This window comes from Chiloscyllium punctatum, chromosome 38, assembly GCF_047496795.1.
Source record: "Chiloscyllium punctatum isolate Juve2018m chromosome 38, sChiPun1.3, whole genome shotgun sequence".
NCBI classification, from domain to species: Eukaryota; Metazoa; Chordata; class Chondrichthyes; order Orectolobiformes; family Hemiscylliidae; genus Chiloscyllium; species Chiloscyllium punctatum.
Window position 1 is genome coordinate 16,165,029 of NC_092776.1, and position 21,388 is coordinate 16,186,416.

The 21,388-nt window shown below is 46.9% G+C and overlaps 2 protein-coding genes across 4 annotated transcripts in view; one reads left to right on the forward strand and one right to left on the reverse strand.

Annotated features, from left to right (window-relative positions):
* The window catches only part of LOC140463390 (gamma-glutamyl hydrolase-like), a 55,612-nt gene extending 45,622 nt beyond the window's left edge, over nt 1-9,990 (reverse strand). For both annotated transcript variants that reach the window (XM_072557266.1, XM_072557263.1), the window contains exon 1: nt 9,837-9,990. The gene's annotated coding sequence lies outside the window, so the exon portion shown is untranslated. The remainder of the gene's footprint in view (nt 1-9,836) is intronic.
* LOC140463389 (inositol 1,4,5-trisphosphate receptor-interacting protein) lies at nt 9,538-21,099 on the forward strand. Of its 2 annotated transcripts, none has more exons than XM_072557260.1 (2): nt 9,538-9,704; nt 18,859-21,099. In XM_072557260.1, the coding sequence occupies exon 2, from the start codon at nt 18,876-18,878 to the stop codon at nt 20,565-20,567; it is 1,692 nt and encodes a 563-aa protein (XP_072413361.1). In that variant the 5' UTR covers nt 9,538-9,704; nt 18,859-18,875; the 3' UTR covers nt 20,568-21,099. The 2 variants fall into 2 exon arrangements, with proteins under 2 accessions (XP_072413361.1, XP_072413360.1); XM_072557259.1 differs by lacking the exon at nt 9,538-9,704 and adding an exon at nt 11,273-13,100.
* Nucleotides 21,100-21,388: the final 289 nt, after the last annotated feature.

A 21,388-nucleotide genomic window follows, 5' to 3' on the forward strand; every position in this document is an offset into this window, starting at 1 on the left:
TGTTTTAAGTGTGATCTACTCACAGGTAAGTTGTATACGGTGAAGTGAAGGTGCATTAGATTGGTCCCTGGTATGAGAGGGTTGTTCTATGATAACTAAATTGGATCTGCCTTGTTGGGAACACACATATAATGATATGTAATATGTATAATTATAGATTAACAGAATTAGGAAATAGAAGATTTGTACCATTCCTGGGTTGCAAAAGATTTACTGTTTGACTTTTTGGAATGCAAATGTCAAAGGTTCAGAAGAACAGGAAATATTTGCTATTTATAAAAAGCCAAGTAACTTTGGGGGAAAGGTTTTTTGTAACAAAAAACAAATTGTTTTCTGAACTTATTGCTAGACAAACAAAATGAGTTTTGAGAAGATTTGTAGCTCAGGTTGATGTTCTGGATGTAGGTTTGCTCACTGAGCTGGAAGGTTCATTTCCAGACGTTTCGTCACCCTACTAGGTAACGTCTTCACTGAGCCTCGTCAACTTTAGCTTTACCTTTAGCTTCGTCTGGAGGCTCACTGAAGATGTAACCTGGTATGGTGACGAACCGTCTGAAAATGAACCTTCCAGCTCAGCGGGCTAACCTACATCCAGACAAACAAAACTGTGGAGAGGCTCTAGCAACAGACAGCTCTAGACTGATATGATGTGTTAAAACTGTGGGCAGTTTGAATAAGCTAGTAAGAAGGAAGACAACACCCCCTTCTCTTTTAAATAAGTAACAATATAACTTTTAAATAAAACCAGTCGAAGTGAAGTGTCTCTGTGAATCACAGAAATTTCCAGGTGTCAATATGTTAGATCTCCTCATAAACTCTGAAAGCTGAACTGTTAACCTTACCATCAGACCTAGGTCTAATTGACCTGCTACCCAAATGGTGGGCTTTTCATTGCTGTGTGGCTGATGCCAGGTAATCTCACTGACGAGAATCCAATGGAACTGTGAGGAAGTCACCTCATTTTAAACTTTTAGTTTGAACATGATCAACAAGGTTCTTCCCCATTTCCCCCACTCATGATTACTCTACAGACCTGTGACATCTCATCCTCTTTGTGTATGAATTGTTTGCACCAGGATTGGGGGGAATATCATAGAATGATAAATGCCATTCGGCCCCTCGAGTCCACACCCACCCTCTGAAGAGCATCCCAATAGACCCACTTCCCTACTCTATCCTTATAACCCTGCATTTCCCAAAACTCATCCACCTATTTTGAACTGTGGGAGCAAACTGGAGCACCCAGCAGAAATGAGGAGAAAGTACAAACTCTACACAGTCACCTGAGGTGGAATCAAACGCAGGTCCCTGGAGCTGTGAGACAGCAGTGCTAAACACCGAGCCACTGTACACCCACATGGTTTATAGGTTAATTCTGTATTGTTGCTTAGTTGATTGAAGAGGAGCATTGTAGATTTGGCAGAATGACCCTGAGGCTGTAATGGCTAAATTATGAGACTAGGTTTATACTCCTTAGCGTTTAGAATCGTTTGGGTTGAAAAACATGAGATGTTTAAAGTGATTTAAAGAGTTGATAGCATTGAATGAGGAAAATGTTTCCTTTCAGGGGAAGAAACTCAGGGGTGATGTCAGAAAGCACTTCCTCGCACCCCGTGGAAATCTGGAATTCTCTCCTGTAAAGCAGTTGAAGCTTTTGGAGGTGTAATTGAAAATATCAAAACTGTGCTCGGGAGATTGTTGTTCAGCAAAATGGATCAGAGAGACCAAGGTGGGTAAATGGAGTTAAGATTAAGATATAGATCTGATACGGCCTAGTTTAATGGAAGAGCAGACCTCCTCCTGTTCTCACGTATCAGGTTTTGTAATGTTTGTGACAGACCGGAAAAGGGAATCAACCACATCATTTTGGAGGCTGGGGGAAGGTGCCGGAAGGTATTGAAACCTGCCCTTTGGTCAGTCAACAGCAAATATCAGTGGACAGTCAAATAGCAAACAGGAGCTGGGAAAGTGTTGACGGGCTATGGAAAATTTTAGTGAACATTTCAGTCCAGGAAATATTGTCACATTGTAGATTCATGGACAAAATGTCACAAGACACTCCCACTGAGAACATTAACCTATTGATGCCTGGCTCACTTTTACTAAACATTTGTTGCTCATCTCACACAGACTGACTCTGATTGGGGTACAAGCCCCACACACACTGACCCTCACTGGGACAGGGCCCCACACACACACACTGACCCTCACTGGGATATGGGTCCCACACACACTGACTCTCACTGGGACAGGGTCCCACACACACTGACTCTCACTGGGACAGGGTCCCACACACACTGACTCTCACTGGGATATGGGTCCCACACACACTGACTCTCACTGGGACAGGGTCCCACACACACTGACTCTCACTGGGACATGGCCCCACACATACTGACTCTCACTGGGACAGGGTCCCACACACACTGACCCTCACTGGGATATGGGTCCCACATACACTGACTCTCACTGGGACAGGGTCCCACACACTGACCCTCACTGGGATATGGGTCCCACACACACTGACCCTCACTGGGGTATGGGTCCCACACACACTGACTCTCACTGGGACAGGGTCCCACACACACTGACTCTCACTGGGACAGGGTCCCACACACACTGACCCTCACTGGGATATGGGTCCCACACACACTGACCCTCACTGGGGTATGGGTCCCACACACACTGACTCTCACTGGGACAGGGTCCCACTCACACTGACCCTCACTGGGATATGGGTCCCACACACACTGACCCTCACTGGGGTATGGGTCCCACACACACTGACTCTCACTGGGACAGGGTCCCACGTACACTGACTCTCACTGGGACAGGGTTCCATACACACTGACTCTCACTGGGACAGGGTTCCACACACACTGACTCTCACTGGGACAGGGTCCCACGCACACTGACTGTCACTGGGATAGGGTCCCACACACACTGACTCTCACTGGGGTATGGGTCCCATACACACTGACTCTCACTGGGACAGGGTCCCACGCACACTGACTGTCACTGGGACAGGGTCCCACGTACACTGACTCTCACTGGGACAGGGTTCCATACACACTGACTCTCACTGGGACAGGGTCCCACTCACACTGACTCTCACTGGGACAGGGTCCCACTCACATTCCTTCCCTTTAGCTGTGCTTGTTACATTCTCTGTGACCATGTTGTCTCTCCCCTCCCCCCAACTCCAGTGGGACTGTCTGTTCTTTCCAGGTGAAAGTGAGGACTGCAGATGCTGGAGATCAGAGTCGAAGCACAGCAGGTCAGGCAGCATCAGAGGAGCAGGAGAATCGACGAAGAGCTTATACTCCTCGGATGCTGTTTGACTGGCTGTGCTTTTCCAGCACCACACTCTTCGAGTTAAATATGCCAAGGACTCTGCCCCCACCGTTCTCTGTGGCAAGGAGTTTCCAAGAGTCACAACCCTCTGAGAAGAAATTTCTCCACATTTCAGTCTTAACTTAGAAAGGATGGATGCTGGGAAGTTGTTTCTGTTAGGCAGGGAGACCAGGACCCATGGGCACAGCCTTAAAATTAGAGGGGGTCGATTTAGGATAGAAATGAGACATTTCTTCAGCCAGAGAGTGGTGGGTCTGTGGAATTCATTGTCGCGGAGTGCAGTGGAGGCCGGGATGTTGGGTGTCTCAAAGCTGAGATTGATCAATTCTTGATCTCGCAAGGAATTGAGGGCTCTGGAGAGACTGCAGGTAAGTGGAGTTGAAACACCCATCAGCCATGATTAAATGGCGGAGTGGACTCGATGGACCGAATGGCCTTGCTTCCACTCCTATGTCTTATTGTCTTAAATTTGCACCCCTTTATTCAGAGACCATGCCCTCTGATTTTAATCTCTTGCTTAAGGGGGAATGACTCTCTCAGCACTTACTTTGTCAAGACCCTTAAGATCCTATATATTTCAATGGGATCACCTCTCTTTCTTCTAAACTCCAGTTAGCAGATTCCCAACCTGTTCAGCCTTTGCTCATCAGACAGATTCTCCATGCTAGGGATCATCCTAGTGAACCATCTCTGAATTGCCTCCAGTGAAAATATATCTTTCTGTAAAGAGAGGGACCAAAACTTGTTCTCCAGATGTGGTCTCACCTGCACCTTGTACAGTTGCAGTAAGACTTGCCTACTCTTATATTCCAAGCCCCTCGAAATAAGAGCCAACATTGCATTAGCCTTCCTGATTACGTGCTGCACCAGTGTGCTGCTATCTTTCTCTGTTTCATGCACAAGAACCCACAAGGTCCTTTTGTGTTGCAGCTTTCTGGGGCTTTTCTCCATTTCAGTAATATTCTGTTCTTTTGTTCTCCCTTCCAAAATGAACAATTTCACGTTTTCCCACATTTTACTCCATTTGCCAACTTTTTGCTCACTTGCTTAATCTATCAATATCTCTCTATAATCTATTTGTATTCCTCTTGCAATGTGCATTTCCCACCTATTTATGTTTTGTCTGCAAATTTGGATACAGTACATTCACTTCCTTCCTCCAAGTCATTCATATGTATTGTAAACAGCCTTATCCTCACAACCCTTGATCCCACAATGATTTGAAATCTGAGATTTAAATTACAAGGGGTGGTTACAGTATCTGGGGTGTACTCCTTGGAATGTAGTTTTCAGCATACTATGGGAACAGATAGGCCAATACAGTGAGGTGATTTCTGCTGATCTCGGAGTCTAGGACCATGAGGCAGAGTATAGAAATCAGAGTGAGACAATTCAGGAGCGCAACTTGGAAACACTTCTACACACAAGCATGGGAGCAGTTTGAAACCCTCCTCCCAAAATCCAAACGGATTGTTAGAACAATTGGTTATTTTCAGTCTGAGGTTGATGGATCTTTATTAACGAAAGATACTCAAGGATAGGGGGGCAAAGCCAAGGTTCAGAGTCAGTCACAGAGCAGCCATGATCTCACCAAATGGAATGGTTACAACGCAGAATGATGACTTTCTTCCCATTGTTTGCATTTGGGTCATTTGAAACAGCACACTTAATTTTTTTAATGGCTATGAGCAACCATTTGTTCCCACTAATTGAATAGCTTGCTTGGCTAATATCAAAGGATAGTTAAGAGTCATAAACAAAGGATACAAATGCTGTAGGAAGGACAGAAAGGGGTGCAAGAGAGAAGGGGGAACGGCATTTTAGATAAGGGATAACATTATGGCTGTTCTGAGGGAGATTATTCCTGGGAAGTTATTTGGGTGGAACAGAGAAATAAGAAAGGGATGATCACCTAATTGGGATTGTACTGTAGACACCCCCCACCTCCGCCGCCAAGAGTCAGCGGGAAATTGAGAAACAAATTTGTAAGGAGATCACAGTTACCTGTAAGAATAATAGGGCGGTAATGGTAGGGGATTTTAACTTTTCGAACATGGACTGGGACTGCCGTAGTCTTAAAGGTTTAGATGGAGAGGAATTTGTTAAGTGTGTACAAGAAAATGTTCTGATTCAGTATGTGGATGATCCTACTAGAGAAGGTGCGAAACTTGACCTACTCTTGGGAAATAAGGCAGGACAGGTGACTGAGGTGTTACTGGGAGAGCACTTTGGGGCCAGCGACCATAATTCTATCAGTTTTAAAATAGTGATGGGAAAGGATAGACCGGACATAAAAGATAAAGTTGTAATTTGGAGGAAGGCCAATTTTGATGGTATTTGGCAAGAACTTTGAAAAGTTGACTGGGGGCAGATGTTCGCAGGTAAAGGGACAGTTGGAAGATGAGAAGCCTTCAAAAATGAGATAATGAGAGTCCAGAGACTGAATGTTCCTGTTAGGGTGAAAGGCAAGGCCAGTAGGTGTACGGCATGCTACATGACTAGAGAAATTGATGTTTTTGCTGTGAAAAAGCATATGTAGGTATAGACAGCAGAGATCCAGTGAATCCTCAGAAGAGTATAAAGGCAGTAGTAGTATACTTAAGAGGGAAATCAGGAGGGCAAAAAAAGGATATGAGATGGCTTTGGCAAATGAGGTTAAGGAGAATCCAAAGGGATTTTATAAATACATTAAGGACAAAAAGGTAACTAGGGAGAGAATAGGACCTGTCTAAGATCAGCAAGGCAGCTTATGTGGGGAACTACAGAAGGTGGAGGAGATATTAAATGAGTATTTTGCATCAGTGCTTACTGTGGAGAAGGGTGTGGAAGATATAGAATGTGGGGAAATAGATGGTGACATCTTGAAAATTGTCCAAATTACAGAGGAGGTGGTTCTGGATGTCTTAAAACGCATAAAAGTGGATAAATCCCCAGGACCTGATCAGGTGTCCCCTAGATCTCTGTGGGAAGCTCTGGAGGTGATTGCTGGGCCCCTTGCCGAGGTATTGGTATTATCAATAGTCACAGGTGAGGTGCCGGAAGACCAGAGTTTGGCTAATGTGGTGCCACTATTTATGAAAGATGGTAAGAAAAAGCCAGGGAACTGTAGACTGGTAAGCCTGACTTTGGTGGTGGGCAAGTTTTTTTTTAGATTAGATTATTTACAGTGCGGAAATAGGCAAGTTGTTGGAGGGAATCCTGAGGGACAGGATTTACATGTATTTGGATAGGCAAGGACTGATTAGAGATAGTCAACATGACTTTATGTGTGGGAAACATGTCTCACTAACTTGACTGAGTTTTTTAAAGAAGTAATAAAGAGGATTAATGAAGGCAGAGCAGTGAACGTGATCCAAATGGACTTTAGTAAGGCATTTGACAAGGTCCTCCATGGGAGACTGGCTAGCAAGATTAGATCACATGGAATACACGGAGACAAAGCCATTTGGATACAGAACTGATTTGAAGGTAGAAGACAGAGGGTAGTGGTGGAGGGTTGCTTTTCAGACTGGAGGCCTGTGACCAGTGGTGTGTCACAAGAACCGGTGACACACCACTGGTCACAGGTGTTTTGTCATTTATATAAATGATTTGGATGTGAACATAGGAGGTATATTTTGTAAGTTTGCAGAATACACCAAAATTGGAGGTGTCGGGGGCAGTGAAGAAGGTTACGTCAAATTACTATGGGATCAGATGAGTCAATGGGCCAAGGAGTGGCAGATGGAGTTCAATTTAGATAAATGTGAGGTGCCTCATTTTGGAAAGGCACACCAGGGCAGGACTTATACACTTAATGGTAAGGTCCTGGGGAGTGTTGCTGAACAAAGAGACCTTGGAGTGCTGCAGGTTCATAGTTCCTTGAAAGTAGAGTCGCAGGTAGATAGGATAGTGAGGAAGGCATTTAGTATGCTTTCCTTTATTGGTAAGAGCATTTTGTATAGGAGTTATGAGATCAGTTGTGGCTGTACTGGATGTTGGTTAGGCCACTTTTGGAATATTGTGTGCAATTCTGGCCTCCCTCTTATTGGAAGGATGTTGTGAAACTTGAAAGCTTTACAAGGATATTGCCAGGGTTGGAGGGTTTGATCTAAAGGGAGAGGCTGAATAGGCTGGGGCATCGGAAGCTGAGGGGTGACCTTATAGAGGTTTATAAAATGATGAGGAGTAAATATGAGGGTAAATAGACAAGATCTTTTCCCTGCGGTTGGGGAGTTCAAAACTGGAGGGCATAGGTTTAAGGTGAGAGGGGGAAAGATTTAAAAGGGACCTGAGGGCAACGTTTTCATGCAGAGGTTGGAATGTGTATAGAATGAGCTGCCAAAGGAAGTGATGGACACTGGTACAATTACAACATTTAAAAAGCATCTGGATTAGACAATAGACAATAGGTGCAGGGGTAGGCCATTCTGCCCTTCGAGCCTGCACCACCATTCATTATGATCATGGCTGATCCTCCTCAGTCAGTATCCTGTTCCTGCCTTATCTCCATAACCCTTGATTCCACTATCCTTGAGAGCTCTATCCAACTCTTTCTTAAACGAATCCAGAGACTGGGCCTCCACTGCCCTCTGGGGCACAGCATTCCACACACCCACCACTCTCTGGGTGAAGAAGTTTCTCCTCATCTCTGTCCTAAATGGCCTACCCCATATTTTTAAGCTGTGTCCTCTGGTTCGGGACTCACCCATCAGCGGAAACATGTTTCCTGCCTCCAGAGTGTCCAATCCTTTAATAATCTTATATGTCTCAATCAGATCCCCTCTCAGTCTTCTAAATTCAAGGGTATACAAGCCCAGTCGCTCCAGTCTTTCAGCATAAGATAGTCCCGCCATTCCAGGAATTGACCTCGTGAACCTACACTGCACTCCCTCAATAGCCAGAATGTTTGATTGGTATATGAAAAGGAAGGGTTTCGAGGGATATGGGCCAAATGCTGGCAAATGGAACTAGATTAGTTTAGGATACCTGATCAGTATGGACAAGTTGGACCAAAGGGTCTGTTTCTGCGTTGTACAACTCTATGACTCTAAACATTGAGAATGTTGCAGAAACCCAGCAGGTCTGGCAGCATCTGTGGAGAGAAATAGAGTTAGTATTTCAAGTCTGGGATGGTACTTCTTCAGAAGTACTTGCTTGGCACCTCATCCACAAACATTCACCACCTCCATCACATGATCCACAAAGTGTACCATCCACAAGATGCACTGCAGAAGTTCCCCAAGGCTCCTTAGATACCACATTTCAAATTCATGACAATGACCATCTAGAACGACATGGGCAGCACATACTTGGGAACGCCACCACCTTTAAGTTCTGCTCCAAGCCACTCATCATGCTGACACCTTGGAAATATATCGCTGTTCCTTCACTGTCACTGGGTCAAAATCTGGGAACTCCCTCGCCAACAGCATTGTGGGCCTACAGTCATCACTGCCTTCTCAAGGGGGCGACTAGGGATGGGCAATACTGACTCAGGCAGTGATAACCAGATCCCATGAGTAATACACTGCCCAAACTCATATACGAGCTGGACAGTCTAGTGAAATTCCTTGCTAGAGGTGACAAGATCTGTGGGCAGTCAACTGCATCACGTGAAATAAGGATGAGAATTTTAAGATCAGGACATTGCCAGGGAGCTAGAGTTGGCCAGTAAGCATTGGGGGTGGTAGCAGACTAGGACTTAGTGCAAGTTTAAGATGGATTTTGGTTTGGTTTTGGACAATTTGGGGGATGTTGAAGTTTAAAGAGAAAGAGGGAGAGAGCAGTCAGGACATCTGATTGGAATGGGACTAGATTAATTTGGGATATCTGGTTTGCATGGGCGAGTTAGACCGAAGGGTCTGTTTCAGTGCTGTACATCTGTATGATTCTGGAGGCAAGACACAAGCGAGAAGTTTAGCAGCCAATGACCTGGGGCGTAGGCTATAAGGAGGGTAATAATGTTAATCTGGATATAGGACTCCCTAATGATGGAGAGGATATGAGGCAGAGCTAAGCCAAGGGTATGGGGAAGGGACTATTACCTAGGCCCCCTCACTCTAAGTATCAAATCGTCTCTGAATCCCAACCATTGCCTACTTTGGAATAACTTTGACAATGGGTGTTGAGACCGTTGAGTTTTCCAGGGGTCACAGTTCAAACACACAGTCTCTGCCTCTCTCTGGTTTTGGTGATCAAGACAGAAGCTGCAGGAAATGAGTAAAGTGGGGGGTGGGGGTGAGATTGAGAACCGGCTGCGAGCGGAGAAAGAGGAAGGAACTCGACTAACAGCAAACCTGGCGCACTCTCTGTCCCCTTCCCCAACCTCTCGCTGTCTGGTCCTGGGGGAGTCCGGCTACAGCCCGGAGGTGAGTGGCTCTGACTCAGGCTCTAACTGGAAGCTGTACCCTCTGACTAGCTTTGTGTCCTGGTTCCTGTTCTTTCTCACTCCCGGGTTGGCAGTTTGAAACTCTGGCGATGATGGGAGTTTTAAGACTTACCCAGTCTCTCTGTCGGTCCGTTAGCCAAGATGCTCGGTGTGGGCAAGGGAAAGGGAAGAGTTAAGACAGTCCGCACTCAGAAAGGGGTTGTTGATTTTAAGCTGGTCCTGGTTTGTGCTTTGTTTAAAAGTACGGTTTTTAAAAGGAGAATTTAAAGGACAGGTCCTAGTGAAACGGAATTTACCAGGAACAGGAACTCGCTTATGGGGGGGACTGAGTGAAGAATAAGAGAGTGTGTGAGAGTGGGAGAGCATGTGTGTCTGAGTGGATGTGTCTAAGACAGAGTTAGTGAGAGTAATGGCGTCTGCGACAAACCAGTTTGCATTAATATAGCAACCCGGGATATTTAACTGTGGTAAAGGGCTCTATATTAATACAGTGGTTGCTTGGGTATAAATTCTTCCTCATTTAACTTTGCATGATCTGGAATTACTGTAATCTCATTAACCGAATCCGACACACACCCATCTCCCCCAAGTCAGAGACTATCAAGTAGGAACTTAAAAAATTGTGTATTATCATTGTGCAATTCAAAACGCCATATTCCTCAACACTATTCACTTTCTCTCCATAACCCTCAATCCTTATCCTCTCCAGAGACATCTATTTTTCCTGCCTCCTAATGGCCTTCTCTGGGAGTCCCTTGGAGATCCCGCTTAGTCTGGCTTCTTCATTTATATAGCACCTGTCCTATCTACATTCCAAGGAAGTTAAATGGCAGAATCAGGTGAAGGAGAGGGTCTAAGAACAGGTGTGTGAAGGTTTGGTTGTAGAGGTTGATTTTAAGAAGCATCTTCCAAGGGTCTGAAGAAACCATCAATGTTGAAAGTGGACTTTGAACTCACATTCCTCAGAGTCCAAAGTAAGATGCTGGGGCCCAGCCACAGCTAACACACAAACTGCTTCCCACTTGGAGTCAGTTAAAACCCAGCAGAGTTTCAGACGACCTCAACTTTACGAAGGCAGAATGTTAGATACAAAGGTAGAATGTTAGAGGGTTAGAATTGTCAAGTCTAGAGGTAATAAAGATGTGAATGGAGGTTTCAGCAGCTGATGACGTAGAGTCAGGTGATTTTCTGAAATTGGAGATAGGGTGATCTTAATGATGATAGGGACATGGGTCTTGGATATTAAGACAAAATGCAAAAACGTTTGGTTTAGTCCCATGTGGGCTCTCATAGAATGCCTACAGTGTGGAAATAGGCCCTTCGGCCCAACAAGGCCATGCTAACCCTCTGAAGAGTGTCCCACCCAAACCCATTCCTCTGCATTTAACCCTGACTAGTGCACCTAACCAACACAGCTCTGAACACTATGGGTAATTTAGCATGGCCAATTCACCTGACCTGCACGTCTTTGGACCATGGAAGGAAGCCGGAGTACCCGGAGGAAATCCACACAGACACGGGAGAATATGCAAATTCCATACAGTCGCCCAAGGCTGGAATTGAACCCAGGTCCCTGGTGCTGTGAGGCAGTAGTGCCATCCACTGAGCCACCGTGCCACCCCTTGTTGACAGCATTGTGCATATTCCTACACTAATACTTTTATCTTTTGTTTGTCTTACTTTCTATTTCTTTCTCTTTGGTCTGTTCATATCAATTCTTCCAAGCCTTAGCTCCTCAGAGTCATGAACTCACTCTATTGGAAGTTGACAACTGCATGTTGCATTTCTATTTTTCTACTCTGGCCTGTTCCACTTGATGACCTTTGTTTTGCTTTGCTGCCTCTCTCTCCCCAGTTCCTGTCTTTAGTCTCCCCTTCACCAGTTCTGAAATGACTGGCTCATTTCAGAGGGTTGGCTGTTGTGGAGCTGCAAGGACTGGAACAGTAAGGGATTCTCACAGCCTACCTTCACTGTTAAAAATCACACAACACCAGGTTATAGTTCAACAGGTTTATTTGGAAGCACGAGCTTTCGGATGCAGCTCCTTCATCAGGTGATTATGCTTAGTCCACAATCAGGTGTCCACAACCAATATTGAAGAGGGAGACGGAGACACATTTCCCCTTGTGAAAGGAATTGTCTTTTCTGTACTTGCTGTGAATACAGATCCTGGGGTGGACAGTGTGTAATTGCCCCACAGCCCACACAGTCCTCCTCCAGCTTTGTGCTGCTGTAGCTAAGGTGCAAGGTCTTGTGATGCAGGGGGTAGTGTCCGTGCCTTTGAACCACAAATGTCTGGGATCGAGTCCCACTTCATGATTGACAGTCGAGGAAGTTGTGTTCATAACATGGCAAGGCAGACCAGCTCCTGGCAGGCATTAGCAAATGGAGAGTTACCATCTGGCTGAAGGCAATGGTAAATCACTTTACCAAACATAATCATGGGCCAACATAAATCAAAATGGAGTCTGTGATCGCTAATGCACTCCCAGAGCATGTTACATGAAGAGAAGGAGAGATCTAAAGCACTGATGTGAGTAAGGATGCCTCTGAGCGCTCTGTCACCATGATCAAGTTAACAGTGACTGTCCTTTCTGTAGCGCAGAGGAACAATTATCTTCAGCAGTCCAGTCTGACGTGGGTGCATTCCAGGTGGGGCTGTTCACAGACTGGAAGATAGTAATGGTTAGACAGGATACCTTGTCATTTACCATCTACTGTTACAGGAGACACTGATAATGACGTTATTCACCGGTCACAATGATCGGCCTCTTTCAATGAGTCAGACCCAGACACGGGGTGAGGAACACCCCCCTTCCCCAGTATGACAAATTCTTAGGAACTTTTGATTCACTCTCGGGCTGTGGGTGTTGCTTGCTGGGCCAGTGTTTATAGCTCATCCCTAATTGCCCTTGAGATGGCAGTGCTTCCACAAACCACTGCAGTCCTTGTGGCCCCAAAATGCCCTTAGAAAGGGAGTTCCAGGATTTTGACCCAGCGACACTGAAGGAACAGTGATATATTTCCAAGTCAGGCTGGTGAGTTGCTTGGAGGGGAACCTGCTAGTGTTGGTGTTCCCATGTGTCTACTGCCCTTATCTTTCTAGATGGTAGAGGTTGCAGGTTTGGGAAGTGCAATCAAACTGTGAGTTGTTGCATTGCATCTGGTAGATTGTATAGAATGCTGCTGCTGTTTGCTGTTATTGAAGGGAATAAAGTTGAAGGTGTTAGATGGGAGGGCACTGAAGAAGCTGCTTTGTCCTGGGTAGTATGGGGCTTCTTGAATGTTGTTGGAACTGCACTTACCCACTCAAGAGGGGAGTATTCTTTCACACATCTGACCTGTGCGTTCTTGATGGTGGACAGGAAATCAAGAGGTGAGTTACTCACTGCAGGATTGCCAGCCTGTGCTTTTGTCTAATGTACTTATATGGCTGATCCAGTTCAACTTCAAACAAATGATTTGATTAAACTTTTAGTCACTAATCAAAACAGTTTTTTGTGTGACCTTGACATCGAACTATGTTTGGAGTTCTTCCTGTGAGGTATCTTCAGATCTAGTATCACCATCAATGCTAAGTATAGTGTTGACCTCAGAGAGAGCCTCAATTCCAGCACAAGATGTTGATTTCAGGAACAGAGATGACTGATACACAATCAGACCCAGGTTTGGAATGGGGTGGAGGTGAAATACCAGAGAAAGGAGTGAGTTTTTGGATCAAAGACCCCATCGTTGGCAAAAAGCCCTCCCCCTTACTACCACCACCACTGCCACCACCCTCCCCCTTCCACCGCCCACAGCCAGTTCTGAGGGTAACCACTTCACTGGAGGCATCAGCTCAGTCACTCATTGCAGTGACCTCTGGACGTAAAAACCGAAAACTTTCTTTCAAACAACCCCTGTCACTGAGATCAGAACAAAACCACCAGGAAAGTATTGAAAAACCCAGTATTATTATTAGCAGCAGCTGTTAATGAAATACTGTTGCTTTAATTAATCCACTTCCAAACTCTGCCTCTCTTTATAGTCCGTGACATTAGCGGAGGGTCAGTACTGAGGGAGTGTTGCATTGTCAGAGAGTCAGTACTGAGGGAGCCCTACACTGTCGGAGGGTCAGTACTGAGGGAGTGCTACTTTGTTGGAAGTCAGAACTGAGAGAATGTTGCACTGTCAGAGAGTCAGTACTGAGTGAGTGCTGCAGGCACTGTTGTAGGGTCAGTACTGAGGGAATGCTGCACATTGGAGGGTCAGTACTGAGGGAGTACTGCACTGTCGCAGGGTCAGTACTGAGGGAGTGCAACACTGTCACAGGGTCAGGACTGAGGGAATGCTGCACTATTGGAGAGTTAGAACTGAGGAAGTGCTACACTGTCAGAGGGTCAGTACTGAGGGAGCACTGCACTGTCAGTGTGTCAGTACTGATGGAGTGCTGCATTATCAGAAGGCCAGTACTGACAGAATGCTGCAATGTTGCAGGGTCTGTGCTGAGAAAGAGCCACACGATTAGGGGATCAGTACTGAGGGAGTGTTGCACTATTGGAGCGTCAATACCAAGGGAGTGCTGCACTTGGGATTTGGGTGTCCTGGGACATGAGCTACCATAAGATATAATGCAGGTACAGCAAGTAATTAGGAAAGTAAATGGACTGTTATTGTTTATTGTAAGGGGAATAGAAAATGAAGGTAGGAATGCTTTATTATAGCTTTATGTAAAGGTTAGCAAGGTACTGGCATGGATAGTGGATTGGCCTGCTACAGAAGGTAGAGGGTGGGGATAAAAGGGCCTTTTTCAGGATGGCAGCCAGTGACTAGTGGAGTCCTGTGGGGGTCCATATTTCGACCACAGCTACTTACATTACACATTAACGATCTGGATGAAGGAACTGAGGGCATTGTTACTAATGCTGCAGATGAGACAAAGATAGGTGAAGGGACAAGTAGTGTTGAGGAAGTGGAGAGGCTGGAGAAGGACTTGGACCTACTAAGAGAGTGGCAAGGAAATGGGAGATGGAATACCATGTGGAAAAGTGTGAATTTATGCACTAATGTAGGAAGAATAGAGGCATGGACTACTTTCTAAAAAGGGAGTGGCTTTGAGAATCTGAAGCACAAAGGAACTCATGAGCCCTAGTTAGGATTCTCTTAAGATTGCCATTTAGGTTCAGTTGGCTGTTACGAAGGCAAATGCAAGATTGGCATTCATTTCAAGAGGATGTGTTGGGCTCTTGGTTCGATTCCAGCTTTGGGCTGTGTGGAGTTTGCACACACTCCCCATGTCTGCGTGGGTTTCCTCCCACAGTCCAAAGATGTGCAGGTCAGGTGAATTGGCCATGCTAAATTGCCCATCGTGTTCAGGGATGTGTAGGTTAGGTGCATTAGTCAGGGGTAGATGTTAAGAAATAGCCCAGGGGAATGGGTCTGGGTGGGTTACTCTTTGGAGGTTCTGTGTGGACTTGTTGGACCAAATAGCTTGTTTCTTCACTGTAGGGATTCTATGATCTATGATCTAAGAATAGAGATATGCTGCTCAGGCTATGCAAGGCTCTGGTCAGACCACATTTAGAATATTGTGGGCAGTTTTGGGACCTCTACCTAAGGAAGAATGTGCTGATGTTGAACAGGATCCAGAAGAGGTTTACAGAAATGAGCCAAGGGATAAAGGGCTGGTCTTATGAGGAGCGGTTGAGGACTCTGAGTCTATACTCAGTAGAGTTCAGGAAGATGAAGGGGGATTTGATTGAAACTGAGAGGCCTGGAAAGAGTGGACTTGGAAAAGGTGTTTCCACTGGTTGGAGAGGCTAGGACCCAAGGGCATAACCTCAGAGTGAAGGCATGACCCTTTAGAAATGAGATGAGGAGGAATTTCTTCAGCCAGAGGATGGTGACTCTGGAACTCATTGCTACAGAAAGCTGTGGAGGCCAAAGTAGCGAGTATATTTAAGACAGAGATAGATAGGTTCTTGATTAGTAAGCGGATCAAGGGTTATGGGAGAAGGCAGGAAAATGGTTTGAGAAACATATCAGCCATGATTGAATGGCAGAGCACACTCAATGGGCTGAACGGCCTAATTCAGCTCCTATGTCTTATGGTCTTATGGTCCTACTAGACCTTAGGGCTGCTGTCTCAATCGAGAGAGAGAGAGAAAAACTGGATGTAAGTTAGCTTGCTGAGCTGGAAGGTTTGTTTTCAGACATTTCGCCACCAAACTAGATAACATCATCAGTGAGCCTCTGGTGAAGCACTGGTGTTATGGCTTGCTTTCTATTTATGTGTTTTGTGGGTCCTTGAGTTGGTGATGCCATTTCCTGTTCTTTTACTCAGTGGGTGACAGATGGGATCCAAATCGATGTTCTTGTTGATAGAGTTCCAGTTGGAATGCCATGCTTCTAGGAATTCTTGTGCATACCTCTGTTTGGCTTGTCCTAGGATGGATGTGTTGTCCCAGTTGAACTGGTGTCCTTCCTCATCTGTATGTGAGGATACTAGTGAGAGAGGGTCATTTTTTTGCGGCTAGTTGGTGTTCATGTATCCTGGTGGCTAGTTTTCTGCCTGTTAGTCCAGTGTAGTATTTGTTACAGTTCTTGCAAGATATTTTGTAGTGACGTTTGTTTTGCTTGTTGGCTGTAATACGGTCTTTTAAGTCCATTAGCTGCTGTTTTTGTGTGTTGGTGCGTTTGTGAGAGAAAACTGATAGGAGTTTGGTTGGAGGATCATTACACCTCAGGTGAGGAGAGTGGTTGAGAAGGATAGGTCTTCATGGTAACCTCAGCCGGTTGTGGAAATGGTCCCCTCTGCTGTTGGCATCACTCTGTATTGCAATATAGCCATCTAGCCAACTGAGCTAATGCAGGGCATTGGTGAGACGACATCTGCAGTATTGTGTACAGTTTTGGTGGTCTTAATTAAGAAGGGATAGAAGTGGTGTAGACGGTTCATAGAAGAACTATGAGGGGTAAGGTTCTTCTATCAGGAAATGTTGGACACATTGGGCGAGTTACATTTGGAACTTGGAAAAACAAGAGTTAATCTTTATTGTATCATGTAACACCGTGAAGGGACCTGGCAGGGATGATGCTGGGAGGTTGTATCCCTGTGTGGGAGAGACTAGAACTAGGGAGCACAGTTTAAAAAATAAGAGGTCTCCCTTTTAGAGGACGGTGAGGAAAATCTTTGTTTCTCTCAGGAGGTTATGAGTCAGAGAGCAGTGGAGGCAGGATCATTGAACACCTTTATGGCAATGAGTGATAAATTCTTGACTAATTCTTGATGGAGTCAAAGATTATTGGGGGCAGGTGGAAATCACATCATTCATGATTTTATTGAATGGCAGAGCGAAGTAGAGGGGTTGAATGGCCTCCTTCTACTGACTCATATGTGTATATTCAGAATCAGAGCAGAGAACTTGCTGGAGGGTCTCAACATTCCCTTTGGACTTAATGGACTTGCTGCAGGTACCATGGGTCAAAATAATCTGTCACCTGCTATCTAGCTGATGTATCCCTCCCTCTCTCTGGGTCATCCTAAAGCTCAATGGCACTTTCCTCCATTGATCCTCAACCCCACATCCATTCCCCCACGATCATCCGTGGATCCCACTCTCCCTCCACCCTGTGTCCTGAGTCTGCTTGAGCTGCACACTGTCACCCATTCAACATTCAAATTCATTATCCGTGGAATTGAAAATAGTTGATGGGAGACGACTTAGGGCTATGGCATAAGGACAGGGAGTTGGGGAAGGGATGGTGATGTGGAACAAATTGGACAGATTGTTTTCAAAGAGACACTACTGACACAATGGGCTTTCTCTGTGCTATATCATTCCAGAATGTAGAAGGATTATAAATAAATGCACACTTTTGGTTTGGTCCTGTGTCTTTCCTTGTAACTGATTTTGTGTTTTCCCCTTTGTATGGTCCTGTGTTTTCTCCCATGTACGGTCCTGTGTTTTCCTCCGGTCCTATGTTTTTCCCCATGTACGGTCCTGTGCTTTCCCCCATGTACGGTCCTGTGTTTTCCCCTTTGTACGGTCCTGCATTTGGTCCTTTGTTTTCCTCTGCGTTTGGTCCTTTGTTTTTCACTATGTTTGGTCCAGTGTTTGGTCCTGTGTTTCCTCTTGTGTTTGTCCTGTGTCTGATTTATTGTTTGGTCCTCTGTTTTCTCCGCACTGCTTGATTCTACCTCCTGCCGAAGATTCACAACCTCATCACCTCATCACCTCTGGGGATCTCCCAGCCACAGCCTATTGCCCGTGAACCCCGTACCACTCGATTCTACCTCCTACTGAGGATTCACCGCAAGAAGTGCAAAACCTGCGGCCACACCTCCCCCCCCCCCCCCCCCCCCCCCCCACCTCCGTCCAAGACCCTAAAGGATCCTTCCACATCCAACAGAAATTTACCCGTACTTCCAAAATGTCATCTACTGTATTCATTGCACTCCACGCAGTCTCCTCTAGATCGGGGAGTCAGGACGGCAACTTGCGGATCGTTTCAGAGAATATCTCTGGGACACCCGCATCCATCAACTCCACTGTCCCATGGCTGAACACCAACTCCCCCTCCCACTCCGTCAAGGACATGCAGGTCCTGGGCCTCCTCCATTGGTGAACTCTAACCACCTGACGCCTGGAGGAAGAATGCCTCATCTCCTGCCTTGGGGCCATGCAACCGCACGGGATTAATGTAGAATTCACCTCCCCTACCTTATTCCAGTCCCAAGCCTCCAACTCAGCACCACCCTCCTGGCCTGTCCATCGTTTTTCCCATTGATCCACTCCATCCTCTTCTCTGACCTATCACCTTCTCCCCCACCTCTATTTACTTATCACACTCAGCTACTTTCACTCCCAGCCCCACCCCCCCCCCTCCCATTTATCTCTCAGCGCTCCGGCCCACAAGCCTCATTCCTGATGAAGGGCTTATGCCCAAAATATCAATTCTCCTGCTCCTCAGATGCTGCCTGAGCGGCTGTGCTTTTCCAGCACCACACTCTTGCCTCTGTTTTCCCCTACATTTGCCCCTGTGTCTAATCCCTTGTTTAGTCCAGATGGGTTCAGGATGTTCCTTTTCCATGTTTCCATGCCCCTTGTTTTTCCCACTGGATTCTCATGGTGATTTCTCTCTCTCATTCCCAGTGCCGAGTTGGGTGGCCATGCCGGTTGGGATCCTAGCCGTGTGCCTGGTCATGGCAGTCACGGTGATCAATCAGCCGTTCACCTTCCAGGAGGCCAGGTGGAACGGAGAGCAGCAGCGGGAACTGGAGAGCCTGAGGCGGATGAAGGAGCGTGAGGAACATCTTCAAGCCGAGATGCAGAGGCTGGAGAAGGAATTGGCAGAGTTGCCTCCAGGGGAGTTGGGATTGGAGTCCGGAGAGGAGCCAGGGAAGGGGCAGGAATACGGCTGGAGCCTGTGGAGTGCTCTCTCTGTGGCTGCATTCCTTTTTTTGGAGGTCTGGAGACAGGACACAGAGCCGCGGTGTCTGCAGGAAGTGGCGGACGAGGACGAAGACTCTGGTGCCGTCGGGGAGGCGTGGTGGTGTGCTGCCCTCCCAGACCATCGGGCTCTGGTCCGCTTCTACGACAAGTGTGTCCGCGTTCCCGGTGCCGAGTTGTCCAGGATCAAGGAGCTGGTGGAGGGGTGTGCGGATGATTTGTTGGAGGCCTTGAGGAGTGTGTGTAACCGGGACCTGGACATGGAGGTAGAGGAATGCATTGGCATCGGGAGTCTGTATGAGAACTGGAGGGTCAGGAGACCCTTGGTGTGTGACCTGATTGTGCCCTTCACTCCCCCAGAGCCTTACCGGTTCCGAGCTGAGGTAATGTGCTCTGGAGGGGGGTTTGGGATGGCTTCAGGGGGCAGGGTCTCTGGGGAGTTTGGCTCTGGGATGGTCAGTGTCATCAATCCTGGAGAGGACCCGTGCAGCTGTGTCTGTGGCCAGACGCAGCTGGGGGAGGACATGCTGTGCCTGGTGCATGGTGAGAACGCCCTGGAGGCCACTCTGCCAGGCTCCACTCAGAAAGACAAGCTGCTGTGGGCTGCTACTGCTCCCTACATGGGCAAGACTCAGGTCACCCAGTGGTTCCAGAGGGCCCTGACCAAAGCCTGGGCTAAGATCTCACACAAGTACGACTTTGATCTTTCCTTCCGGGATCTGGAGAGGCCTGGAGCACTGAGGATAAGATTTCGCTCGGGGAAAACCGTGCATTTCAGCCTGCTCCCAGTGGTGGAGTTTGAAAACTCTGATGTTTACTTTATGCCCCTAATGGGCAGTGATGTGCCCTTTGGCACCGGGGTCCATTCCAACGACATAGCTTGGCCCTTTACATTCGCTGTCTACGAGAAGCGTTTCCTCAAGTTGATGGCGAAGAAGCTTCCAGAAAGTTCTTGCCACCTGATGTGTCTGCAAATAGTCTCGTTTCTCCATGAGAAACAGTGCAATCTGACCGGGGCTAGCGGTCTCAGCCAGTACCACTTCAAAACTGCCCTCCTGCACCTGATGAACAGCCAAGCCCCAGGAGCGTGGCACCACTCGTGCCTCCAGCCCCGGCTCAGGGACTTGCTGCGGTACCTGGACAAGGCTCTGCTGGAGAAACGCCTGAACCATTTCATGATTGGCAATGTGGCCATCCTCCCCGACTTGGACATCCCAGAGGCCTTCCGCTTCACTGAGCCCCTCAACCTGTTCCGTAGTTTTGTAACGCACCGCGCCTCCTACCGCAAGGCGCGTTGGACCTGGACCGAGATGCTGAGGAACACGGCGGTCCTAGTTCAGGAATACAGTCTGAAAAATCCCAGCCAGGATGGAATCAGAGCAAGACACAATACCGCAGCGGAGCCCAGCTAACCCGAGAGATCATTGAGGGGTGTGGGTAGATCACTCTCCCATGCAACAGAAGGAGCAGTTTTGGGCCAAATCAAGCAGGGAAGGCACACACAGGAGTGACTGATCATCCATGGTGGACCTTCACCTCAGGGAGACTGGGGCTAGAATGCAGACTGCTCCTGAGAAACAGTGAGCAAGAGAGAGAGACAGACAGACATACCTCTACTGAGAGGGAAGGTCTCTTGAGTGTAGAGACTGGGAGACTGGCTCCTATAATTTTGTTTAATCAGCTTGTTCAGACCTATTGTAATACACCTCCAGGACAAGGGGCGGATGTGAACCCTGACCTTCTGAGCTGTAGATAGGGACAATCCATCCCCATGCTACACGAGCCTAAACTCCTGCACACTGAACTGGCACAGCTGGCTAGCTCACCAACACTGGCAGCTCAGAGCCAGTTACCTGCTGCAACTGTTGGATTTGTTAAAGTAGAGTCTATTTTGTTTTAAATGTATGTTGCTTACCTGATAAGAATAAAGATCACTGCTGAGCAGCTTCAATTTGTAAAACTAGTTCTACATTAAAACAAAGGCAGACTGGATCAAAGTTGGTGCAGCCTTACAAGTACGGATCCCATCATCCTATCGATGTCCTCAGTTGTCAAGAGTGTGGTGCTGGGAAAGCACAGCAGGTCAGGCAGCATGTGAGGAGCAGGAGAATCGACGTTTCAGGGATAAGCCCTTCATCAGGAATCATACCCGAAATGTCGATTCTCCTGCTCCTCAGATGCTGCCTGACCTGTGCTTTTCCAGCATCACACTCTCAACTCTGACCTCCAGCAA

Bases quoted from the DNA above. Each gene is read 5' to 3' on its own strand.
- LOC140463389 (XM_072557259.1), top strand. From the start codon at position 12,905: ATGCTGCTGCTGTTTGCTGTTATTGAAGGGAATAAAGTTGAAGGTGTT. The intron at 13,101-18,858 runs GTGAGTTACTCA...TCTCATTCCCAG, and splicing joins GGTGGACAGGAAATCAAGAG to TGCCGAGTTGGGTGGCCATG.